At 32.1% G+C, this 12,907-nt stretch overlaps 1 protein-coding gene across 1 annotated transcript; it reads left to right on the forward strand.

Moving 5' to 3' along the window:
- Positions 1–1,314: 1,314 nt before the first annotated feature.
- On the forward strand, positions 1,315–3,704 carry LOC108326600 (uncharacterized). The gene is made up of 2 exons (XM_017560192.2): positions 1,315–1,544; positions 1,882–3,704. Exon 2 carries the CDS (start codon positions 2,063–2,065, stop codon positions 3,554–3,556), a length of 1,494 nt encoding a protein of 497 aa, XP_017415681.1. The 5' UTR covers positions 1,315–1,544; positions 1,882–2,062; the 3' UTR covers positions 3,557–3,704.
- The last annotated feature ends 9,203 nt before the right edge of the window (positions 3,705–12,907 follow it).

The raw sequence follows: 12,907 nt of genomic DNA on the forward strand, positions 1-12,907 counted from the left end.
TAAAAAGGCTATTGACCTAATCTACAAGAAGTTAACTCAACACTCAACGAGCATATTTTCAAGAAAGTTATTAATAGTCAAACATATAAAGAGAAGAGGAGAATGATAACGAAGTGAATACATTTTCTTATTCAACTCTTTATGCTTATAGTTAATCAATTGTCTGAAGCTTCTGAGAAAAGAAAGACCTTCAAGATCTACAAGAGTGAGGATGCATGCACCTCTCAAGATGCTTTAGCTTCCAAGTAATGTTTAAGAGTTACTTAAGGCTTAAGCGAGTACAAAGAACTACTTAGTTCACATGATTACTAAAAAATCAAGTTAAAATATCAAAACTGCATAAAGTTATCTGTTTTAATCGATTATGAGATTTACATAATCAATTAAATTAGAGACTCATAAACAAAAATAACCAAAATACAAACTCAAATGAAATGTAAATTATCCCAAATACAATACTTAAAGAAAAGTTTTATTTACATGTATACAAAAAGATAAACTAACAAACTATTATATACAAGAGTAGGTAATTGATTTTTAAAAAAAAATATCAAATAAAAATAGTTAAAATTTAGAGAAACTAGGGTAAAATTGATAAAATAGTACTTTAATTTAATTTTTTTTTATTTAAAAGGTAAAATTAGAAAAAACAAATATAGACCCAAAAAGAAGAGTTTTCTTTAAATATAGATATAGAAGATATAAATAAATAATTTGTATATTTTTTAATATTAAATATTTTTTATATAAGTGATTATTTGAAATTAAAAAAGCAATTTATTAAAAGAAAAAAAATGGTAAAATAATTAAATTTAAGCAACAGTATAAAAATGGAAATGTAATTATTTTAATCTAAAATAACAATTACTTAAGAAGTAAAACTGAAAAAAAATGTGTAAAAAATAAATCTTATATATATATATATATAATATTTATTAATATATAGATTATGTATAACCTTTTTAATGTATATATTTTATTATTAATTATACTCTTATCAATGTAATTTATTTTATTATTTTATTTTAAATTTTATGCTATTTTTAAATTTAATTTATTGTTTAAAATAAAAAAGTACTTATAATAAAATATTAAAATTATTTATTTTATAATTATATTTTATAACAGTTTTAAAAATTTAATAAAAAAGTTCTATTTTTTCATTATGTTAAAAAATTATTTCATTATCATGATAAAAATCTGATAGGCAGATATTAATATTAGTATTGATATTGATAATACAAATATTTAAAGTAAATTTTTAAATTTGATTGAAAACCTCATCAACTATATTAATGTGTGTCTGTTATGAAGAAACGTATGAAACCGCTTCTTCTTTCTCTCTCCGTTCCGATTTAACTCACAACCCACCCGCATTCTTCTGTCTCACAATAACAAAAATTACAAATAGGGTTTTCATTTGGGGGACAAGAAATTGGGGGAAATATTCCGGAGGAGAATGTGTAGAGAACATGTTTTTTATGATACTTCGTCGATTATGAAGGTTCCTCTTCTTGTCGATTCTCTGATGATTATCCCATAAGGTAATCATCCTTGAAGATCTCCATCCTACTCCGTTTCTATTTCAAAATTTGTTTTTCTTTTTGGATTTGATGGTTTTGATTCAGTGTTTTTCTCCTCATCTTGGAGAGATTTTTGAGTTAAGTGTAATAGGGTTAAATTTACTTCCCCTATAGCGTTTACCAAATCTCTTCCTCTCTTCTACAGATTGATGACATATCACTATGTCACTCTATGAGTTATATATAGATAGTTAATTAGTCGGCTCTGTTCCTGTTCTTGTTGTCGTTCAGGTCAATTTTTATATTAATATATTGAGAAAATTAAATAATAATAATTATTATTATTTATCTCGAATAGGTTGGATTTGTTGATTTCTTTTCTCTTGTATTCAACTCAATTGATATATCTGGGGGCTCGATGAAGCTGAGATATAGGGGGATTGATAAGATGAAGAGATTTATAAGGTTTTCTTGAATTGTTTTTGGGATGGCCATATTGTAAGAATCGGCAATAAAACTCATCAACGAGATGAGCTAGCATGGGTCTTGCTTCTTTGTTAATGGAGAATCACCACCCCTCCACGCTCTTGTCAATGGATTCAAGTGCATCATCTCATGAGGAACTGGATTTGGAGATGAATCGCCAAATTATACTCTCTTGTCCTCCGGATATCAACCTGCCCCTCTCCGCTGAGCGTAGTCCGCCTCCACAGCCGTGGAATTCTGAGCCTTGTGATATTCTTGATGTTGGTCTTGGCACCCAAGGGTATGAGACTGAGAGTTTTCTCAATCTGCCCAAAGCTGGGAGGAAGTGTGCAAAGCGTGTTGATAGCATATGGGGGGCTTGGTTTTTCTTCAGCTTTTACTTCAAGCCTGCTTTAAATGAAAAATCTAAGGCCAAGATTGTTAGGGACAGCAACGGTGTTTCAGGGTTTGATAAATCTGATCTGAAGCTTGATGTTTTCATGGTTCAACATGATATGGAAAACATGTACATGTGGGTTTTCAAGGAGAGGCCGGAGAATGCATTGGGTAAGATGCAGTTGAGGAGTTACATGAATGGGCATTCTCGCCAAGGGGAGTGCCCGTTTCCTTTTAGTGTTGACAAGGGTTTTGCTCGATCCCACCGGATGCAGCGAAAGCATTACCGAGGACTATCAAACCCTCAGTGTGTGCATGGCATTGAGGTTGTTTCCGCTCCCAATCTAATGACCCTGGATGAGGATGATCGAAAAAGGTGGATAGAACTCACCGGGCGAGATTTGAATTTCACAATCCCACCAGAAGCAAGTGATTTCAGTTCGTGGAGAAATCTTCCCAACACAGACTTTGAGCTCGAGAGACCACCTCCCCCAATCAAGAGTGGTCCTAATGCACACTCGAAGAAACTACTTAATGGATCTGGCCTGAATTTATCAACTCATCTCTCTAACCACAGTAATGGTGATGGGTTGGACCTCTCTCCTGTTGGCAGCAAAAAGAGGAAGGACTTTTTCCCTCATGGAAATGAAGAAGAATGTTACTTGGCTGTTAATACTCCATATGATCGTATTCTAGAAATGCATCCAAGTGAGCAACACTGGTTGAATGACTTCAGTGGGGTGATAAAGAGTGTTCATGGACCAGTTACAGCTGCAAAAACTATTTATGAGGATGAACAAGGTTACTTGATTATCATCAGTCTGCCTTTTGTAGATCTTCCAAATGTGAAAGTTTCATGGAAGAACACTTTGACTCACGGTATCATAAAGGTTTCGTGTATGAGCACTTCTCGAAAACCTTTCATCAAGAGACATGATAGAACATTCAAGCTTACAGATCCATCATCAGAGCACTGCCCACCTGGAGAATTTGTCCGAGAAATCCCTCTCTCAACCCGAATTCCTGAAGATGCCAACATAGAAGCATACTATGACGGGCAAGGATCAGTGCTTGAGATCCTGGTGCCAAAACATCGTGTGGGACCAGAAGAGCATGAAGTCCGAGTTTGCCTTCGCCCTAATCTGGGAGGAAATGATCTTAACTTGAGATAGGCGTTTAAAAAATTGTTAGGGATTCCAGTACGGCGCGCAGGTCATTGTTTTCTAGCTGTGTACCTTACAGTGTTATTTTCAATACAATTGTCTGTCTTGTATCTTTGTCTCTAGCAATTTTAGCTCACTGACTGGCCCGGTTCCTTTTTTTGCGGTTTTTGATTATTAGCAGTATTGAACAGTTAGTTCTCATAATTTATAAGAAATCACCAATTCATAACCTCGGAATAAATTTCGACCTATTCTTAGATTTTCAGATATTATTCCGATGTCTGAAGTATTTTGGGTAGAATTGTATACAAAGAGGAGAGGGTAGTTTTGCCTGGCAATATGTATTTGTTCTTGGGAAGGCGCCCTGTAGTTGCAATATGGCAACAGTTGTGATGAATCTGGAGAACAGATAAAACTGCTTCTATTTATATCCATCACTTTATATGTACCATAGTAACGACGTTCGCTATGTTACACAATATTAGGTGGGATTGTTACGTAAAGGCTGCAACTATTGTCCGATATACCCATACCTTTTCTCTCAGAAATTTCAATTTGATGTACGTTTCCTTTCAAGACTAAGTTGGAATATTGGTACAAAGAGCTAAGTCCACACCTATTATATTAGTAGTCCTGAAGAACATTAAGTGGAATAAATTTTCTGTTTTCTGAAACTTCGAAAATGATATGTTGACTAAATAGCAAGAGAAAAAGACGCAAAGAGGAAGAACTTGGGTGTTTGTGTGGTGAGTTTGTAGACCGCAAGGGATGGAGGGGGAAGCGTTTTCTTCATTTTTGTTGGTCAAGGATGTGATCTAATTGAAATGATGAGTTTCTTCCTATCCTTTTCCTTATTCGAACTTTTACTCTCTCTTTTCTTTATTTGGTCCCTTGATAAATTGATGGATACGCTAGTGGTGGTCCAGAGGTAAATTTCATATTGAAAATCCTTTAGAAAAAAGAAAATTACAAAAGCCAAATCTTTTGCAGACTTTTTTCCGGTTCTGAACTTATAGAATGACACAATCACAAAAACAAGTTAAAGGGTGCACAAAATATAAGAGAAGTTACACATCAAACCTACAAAAGGTTACACATCAAACCTACAAAAGGTTACACATCATTTACATAAAATATAGAATGTCTAATAAGTCGTTGTCACTTAAAATGGGTTAGACATATAATTTAGGTGATAAGAAGGTATTAGGCACACAAATATAGGGCGCAAAGACATATTCGGAATACAAGTTACTAATTAGGTTATAGTAACATGCCTGCGGTTTAAGTGAGTGCACACAAATTTAGGTCATAATGGTATGTCAGACATGAGTTTTTCAAATGATAAGTAAGAAAAAAACTGTACAAATTAGATATTACTACTGAATGCACCAAATTTAACTAACTCATAAAGGTGGAGATACCTAAATTCCTAACCTCTAAGTTTGAATGTAGGAATTTGTGACAGCAAGTAACTATTTAGATTAGATTTTGGTATATCTATGCATCCGCTTCAAAATTAAGATTGGTTTCAATTTGCTGTATTTTTTTCCTATTTAATAAACTTCATTTATATGAAAAATAATAACTGAACTATTGGATTACAAATACGTTAATTTAACAAATAACTACTGAATTGAATAACATTAGAAAAAAAATGCAATAGAGTTCGAAAGTCACTCTAATTTTAACGAATCGTAATTTTTTTTTCATTGTCTCCCAATAAGTAGAAATTGTTCTAGATTATGTTAGTGAATAATAACATCCTTTCAATGACTATACTGAGTCTTAAAATCTGTACATCCTCATTTAACGTTAACAGGACTAATGAAGATGAACGGTCTTTCTTCCTGCACCCTCCTTTTTTTTTGCATCCCATAAAAGTTGTAATCCCAAGATACTCCTTATAAAAATTATAATAAAAGTCCCCACACCTTCGTTTTTATACATTCTGGATTGGGTGGTATTTTTGGATTTGAAAAATGTCTTTCGAAATACTTAATCTAAAAAGTATGAAAAATGCATTTTGAATTGAATGTTTCCCATGACTCCTACTCTAAGCTCATATGTGTGAGGCTTAAGACAAGTAAGGTTGGTGTAGAAGAAATGAAGTAGATTAAGGTTCAATGATGGTATAATGGTGGTGGGAAGATGCTCTCAAGAGAGGTTAGGTAAACTCTCAAAAAATGATGACTAGAGAAAACTTAAAGGGAAGCTCTAGTCCAGAGTGATTCACGAAGGAAGAGTAGTATAGAATCATCTTAATAGAGTTTTTATACTATATTCATGAATGAATTTATAAGAGAGGAACTTCTCTACTTATAGGAGCAAAGGCAAGCAAGTTATCTCTAAAAGGAGATAAAAAAAATTCACACTCTCAAATTTGAATTTGGAGCCAAAGGAGAGCATGCTTCTAGTGTGCTTACCTAGGTGGCAAGATCATGCTTCCCACGTGGAGAGGCGCATATCACACCTCTTGGAAAGTATTGACACGCCAATTAGGGTTGCTTAAGGCCTAAGCTAGCTCATCTAACCCCAATTCTCATGTCTTACACACAAGGCCCATCCTTGCTAAGCTTAAATTATTCTACTAGGCCTAAAAGCCCAAACAAGGGTCAAAATAAAAGGCCCACAAAAACCTATACTAGATAGCTCAAATATAAGCTTGAAAGAAATATAATCAAAGGTCATAGTTTAGGTCTTCACATCACTAGTGCAGAAAGACTTTTTGTGACGGGTAAAATGGACATATTATGATAAATGGATTAGTGTCATAGTTCTATTTGCGCATCCTATGACGTAGCGAAAAAGTATGTCATAATAGGTTCAGCCTACTATGACGTACTTTCTGTCACCTATCATAATATATTCAGTCTATTATGACAAACTTTCAATTATCAATCATAATATGTTTAATTTACTATGACGTAGTTCAATTTACCTGCCATAATATGTGAGGTTTTCTGACAGTTATTTTCACCTATCATAATATCTCCCATGTATTATAACAGATATTCATTCGCCTGTCATAATACATGTTATTCACAATTAACCTACTATGACATACATCATAAAAACTTTGTTTTTTTAAAGATTACGTGCTTACATTTGACATCCAATCAATTTACCTAGAAATCAATAGATTCAATTGAACAAACAAGATGAAATTCATTTCATACATTAAATTGTCTAATAATATTTAATACATTATTTCTACATAAAACTATATATTCAATCCAAATATTACATTAACCTACATATACTACTAAATTGTAGCCAAGTTTCCACAATTTACTATCATTTTCCTTTTTAATAATGTATCCCTCTTTGGTATCAAAATTTTTAGCTTGGGTCCTTTCACCCCTCTCCCGTTTTTTGCGTGAACTAGTTGTGATCACTTACTTAATCTTGTCAACAACAGATTTGACCTGCCTTTCATCCAAAAGCATTCTAGAGATCTAAACGAGGAAAAAAAACATTGGAACACATCCAAAGCAGATTTATAATGCACTATAGGAAAGGAAGGGAAGAAAACAAAAAAAGACACAAGAAATGGATCAATAATTACCCAAGCATCTGACAAAACAACTCGTAATACTCATGCACACTACTTAACAAAGACAAGTAATGCATGTGAAATGGAAGAAAATAAACAACAATCTAGCCTTCTCTCACACGACATGGTTTATTGAATTTAATGACACCAAAATATTCTAATATTATGAATTGTGTTTATAGAAAAACCAATTGCTTAATAGTTTCACCAATAAAATGTTCAATCTCACTCTACCTCTAGTGATAATGCTAACCTAGATCAGCTCTCCTTGATAAGGCCTCTTAGTGAGATTGAACTAAAGCCAAAAATACAGTAGTTGAAAAAGATTCCATTAGAAAGTAACATTCTAACCTGATCAATCCATGGAAAGAATCCTTCTTTTTGCTCATCAGCATAGCAACAAAGCATGTTACACATTGTAGCTTTCTCCACTAAAACACTAGTCTTGATCCCAATTTGATTGTCCCTAAGAGTAATAGTTTCCATACTACAATGGATAAACATAAGTTGGTTTGAATCATCCAGCCTATACAAATAATGTATTGATGCGCAATTCTGATTCTCCAGTAGTATAAAATTGTTATTACAAAATGAGAATATGCATTTGGATTTTGTAGATATTAGTTTTATGTGGTCATGGTGGTGAGGTTGATCATAATCAAAAGGACTAGAGTAAAGCAATAAATGTGCCTTAACATTTAAGGCTTAAACTATTAGTGAACAGAACCAAAATGACAAGACGTGCAGTAGATTCGAGCATTATCAAAGAAAGACTAAAATTCATAGTTGAGAAGGACTAAAATCAAGAGCTTTCATCATCGGAATCCTCAATATCATTGGTCTGAATCAACTGATGTAATGGTTACATCGGACTTAAGTGAAGCAAATTTAAGTAATGGAGGCATAATAAACTCCATGTAAGGAAGAAAATCTTATCCTAGACATTTGTAGAGTCTATCCCATCCTTGTAACAAATTAAAGTCATTAGACTAAACATAGTCCAATAGGCATTCATGCATATGCTATATAAATAATATAGAAAAGGAAGTGTTTAAAGAATTTTCAGAAGCACCTAACTTCCTATCCCCACCCTCCAATTCTAGACCAACTATTTTTCCAAATAATGATAAGCAGTATAAAATGTGAATATACAAAACCAACCATATATCCTTACAAATCAAAATTTTATATAAATTATAAGCATAAAAATAAAGTACTAAGAAATACCTGCCTACTTAGCATTTGCCCTAAACTTCTCCTTCCCAATAGTCATTCCAACCAAACTGATACACTCCATGGACTTAGCATGAAGCATCTGGTTAGATTTGTTGGTCGCTTTAATCAATATAGCCTTCAGATAAGGCATTAATACATCGTAATATTTTTGGAAGTGTTCCTAAGAAAGACCATGGTATTAAATGAGTAATCCAAGAAAAGTAATAATTATGAATGTCGATTGAATAAAGAAGTTCCCAAAGTACCTGAAAAGAATAAGCAGCTGATGCCAAAGAAGTTAAGGCAGTTTCTTGCACCATCTACTTACGTTCTAAAATGTTTATAAAAAAAATCCAAAATTAAGGAAAAATTCAATTATATAATTTAGTAAAATGACCATTATAACATTAACATACTTGAAGAAGTACAAGCAGTTTGCTTAAAATTCCATCTAAGTATGGCGTTAATTAAGATATCAGGTGTGCAGTTCTCACTAAAGTTGAGAACTGCAAAAGCAGCATGTGCCTATGTAAACAATATTTTAAGAATAATTACACTAGGAAGCTTATTTAATTAACTCCACTTACAAATGATGGCATACCCCTAGCCATGGTCAAACATCTACAAGAAGAATTGAAGTCATTCATGAAGATGGTCTAAACTATATCCTTTAGACCACCTTTGGACACCTTCCTCTTTGAGTTGGCCTAACCTCTCTTAGAACCTTCAAACACCACAACATCATCATTTAATCACCATATCGTTGTGAGCTTCTAGTCTCACAAAAACCATAGCTTTCGCATTTCCAACCTCTATCCTTGATGATCCACCACATTTCTGCACCATATATCTTCAAGGGATCATCTCCATTGCATCCTTCTAGCTTTGGCCCAACCTAACTAGGAGATTGGTATCATTTGGTATCAAGAGTTTTGGTTCTTTAAGAGCTAAGTCTTTTGGTCCTTATCTATCCTTTATTGTTCTGTGTTGTAGATGTTATTTTCTTTACTTGTGATGTGTTTTTTCCATCTATCACTTGTTCTTACAATAAATTGTAACTATTTTGAAAGTTAAATTGCATCTAGTTCAAAGGTCCAAAAAAATACATATTTATAGTTAAATTAAAACCCATTGAGTCTAGTTTCCAACAAAAAAAAAATCATTTCATTTGGAATTTTGTGAAAAAAGTTATGAGAAAAAACTCAGCAAAGGTCAGAGCTGCCAAAATGTTGTCATTAACATTTTTCAGGTTTTGATTAGATAGTTTTGGCTATTGTTTTGTGCCTTCTAAATGCTCCTAAATGTGTTGGATATCATGTTCTTAGTTTTTATTGAGTCTTTATTCATCTTTTGGTTTGGTCATTTTGATTTTTAATCCATCCATGTTATCTAGAGTCATGTTCAGTCCTTTTGTCTTTATTTCCAAGTTAACTTTTCAAAAATCACCAAAAATATGTGTCAGCACCCAATTTTGTCCGGATAAATAAAATTTATCACAAAATTCAATAAAAAAGTATAAGAATAAAAACAAAAAAAAAATAATACTATTTTTTTACTGTTTGCATCCCCAAATTAACTTTTAACCCTTACCCCAGTGGCCCAAAATAATCCAACAATTTTTTACTTCATCACCACTATATTTTTCTTTTTACACCCCACTCTCCACATCATCATCCATGTCACCATCCACATCACCCTCCACATCACCTACCTTTTTCATTTACTATTACATTTTTTATATATTTATTTAATTTTTATTTTTTTCTTAACTTTTCTAATTTTTCCACTTACTTTTTTTATTATATTTTATTTCACCTAATTTCTCCACCCACTTATTATATTATTTCTTTCACTTATTTTTCACATTAACTTTTACTATTTACTATATTTTATTTTCCTTACTTTCTTCACCCACTTTTCATATTATTTCTTTCACTTATTTTCCACATTAATTTTTACTATTTACTATATTTTATTTCACCTATTTTCTTCACCAAATTTTTATATTATTTCTTTCACTTATTTTCCACATTAACTTTTACTATTTACTATATTTTATTTCACCTAATTTCTCCACCATCTTTTTATATTATTTCTTTCACTTATTTTCTACATTAACTTTTTCTATTCATTTTTTTTATTATATTTTATTTCACCTAATTTTTCCACCCACTTTTTATATTATTATTTTTATTTATTTTCCACATTAACTTTTACTATTTACTATATTTTATTTCTCCACCAACTTTTTTATATTATTTCTTTAACTTATTTTCCACATAACTTTTACTATTTATTTTTTTATTATATTTTATTTCATCTAATTTTTTCATCCACTTATTATATTATTTTTATTCATCAACTTTCTTTCTTCATAACTCTATAAATACTCATACATTCTTCATTTCATTTACACATACATAATTACACAATATCCATTTCTTCTCTCTTACATAAAACTTCTTCATTTCATTCCAAAACTCTACTTCATTCTTCTCTCACACTTCACCATTTCTTAACTCCTCTATACACATTAAATCTCATACCACATTTCTACTCCAAGGTCATCTTCTTCACCTTCCATCTACCTCTTCTCCCAACTTATTACAAGTAAGGTTTTTCTCCATCATTCAAATCTTCAACAAGGTATACATATTCTTCTTATTCCATTTATATATAAATTTTGAGCATTTTATTTTTGTTTTATAAATTTATCTTATTTTCTACCACATTTATTTTATGTTTTTTTTACATTTGTGTGTCATAGATTTTTGAAGTCATCTCTCTTCCTTAAAAAAAACAACAAATAAAAAATGATAAAAAAATATATAAAACTTTTTAAAAAATAATAATATTAATAGTCGTATGAGTACTCGTGCGATCGTATGCATCAGCCTAGTACTCAATACGCAAAACAATAAAATAAACCAAAAAGTCGTATGAGTACTCGTGCGATTATACGCATCAGCCCATTGCTTATTACGCAGAACAATAAAATAAATAAAAAGTCGTATGAGTACTCGTTCGATCGTACGCATGAACCTAGTGCTCACTATGCAAAACAATAAAATAAACAAAAATTCGTAAGAGTACTCGTACGATCGTACGCATCAGCCTAGTGCTCATTATGCAAAATCTAAATATTATATCAAAAATTAAAAAATATATATGTAAAATCTCCAAAAAGCTAAAATCATCAAACTTTTCAAGTAATCATTCTAAGCCAAAACTATGTGATCCTTGATTCTCCATCAAAAGTAGAGATACGTAGGAGCAAGACTAGGCCTTGTCATGTTCACCTCCCAAAAATCCAAAATTTTCCTCAATTATTTTACAAATCAATTTCTCAAACAATTATCCAAACATATTTTCAAAAGAACTACATACCCCTGATTTCTCACATGAGAATACGTAGGAGCAAGGTCAATCCTTGTCAGACTTCCTAAAAATAAAAAAATATTTTTCTTTTATTTGTATTGTCTTGCATTATTATTTTTGGGGAAAATAATCATTTTGAAAACCACAACAACTTTGCACATTTGATTAAAGGTACTGCCTTAGGGCATGCGTTGTAGGGTGCTAATACCTTCCCTACGCGAAACCGACTCCCGAATTCATAATTACTTGTTTCGTAGACCATGTCTTTATTTTATGGTTTTTCCGTAGTTTTCCAGAATAAACTATGGTGGCAACTTCAAACTCTAATTTTCAAATCCTTATTATTTTTTAAGAGTTTCGCCGTCTCCCCGTCGCGATTCCGATTGCGACAATATGTTTGAGCAATTTTTGAAATTGTTTCATTTGAGTACCTTTGAATGTTTTTTCTTTGCATATTTGAGTTCATATTTGTTGTTAGTTCATCAATAAGTTCATAAAATTAGGTTTCATATGTAAAGACCCAGAAAATAGAATAATAGAGTAGATAGAGGTATTAAAATAACTGAACTGAGCTTTTAATGTTGAAATGCACCAATAGTATAAATAGAAATTTCTAAACACTCAATTCATTATCTTAAAACTGTTTCTCTCTAGAACCACTATTTCCTAATTTCCCTCTCCCTTCTCTCTAGATTTCTTCACCCATAGTTCATCTGTTCAGCAATCAGGGGGCATCTGAGTGATCCTGGCATCACAAGCTTCCTATTCCCTCAATCAATTTCGTGTTTAGAGCGGGTAAGTGTCGTTCCTTAAATTCTCGTGAATTTCTGGGATTTCTGGCACATGCAAGAAAGCTTTGTTATTTGCATGTGTTTAACAGTATTCTCTTCCCCTTTCTAACTTCATTTTGGTCATTTGGGTGGTTTCTTATCACCAATCGGTGAACTATAGGTATTCTTAGGATTTTCTGGTGTTGAGAGCAAAAATTTCTGAAGTTGTTGAGTTGTTCGGTTTGGCTAAGAGGTAAGGGAAGCTAGTTAATTTAATTTATGATATTATTCTGATTTTGATACTGTGAATGCTGTTTGAGGTTTGCATGTATATGGAATTGTGTTCGGTGATGATTGGGTATGCCTGAATGGATTGTTAATGTCTGTGATCATGTTGTTTTTAACTTCTGCATATTTATGTTAATGTGTTGAGTGAGTGGTGAG

Source organism: Vigna angularis, chromosome 3, assembly GCF_016808095.1.
Source record: "Vigna angularis cultivar LongXiaoDou No.4 chromosome 3, ASM1680809v1, whole genome shotgun sequence".
NCBI lineage: Eukaryota > Viridiplantae > Streptophyta > Magnoliopsida > Fabales > Fabaceae > Vigna > Vigna angularis.

Excerpts from the sequence above, each read along its gene's own strand:
- LOC108326600 (XM_017560192.2), top strand. The coding sequence starts at position 2,063 with ATGGGTCTTGCTTCTTTGTTAATGGAGAATCACCACCCCTCCACGCTC.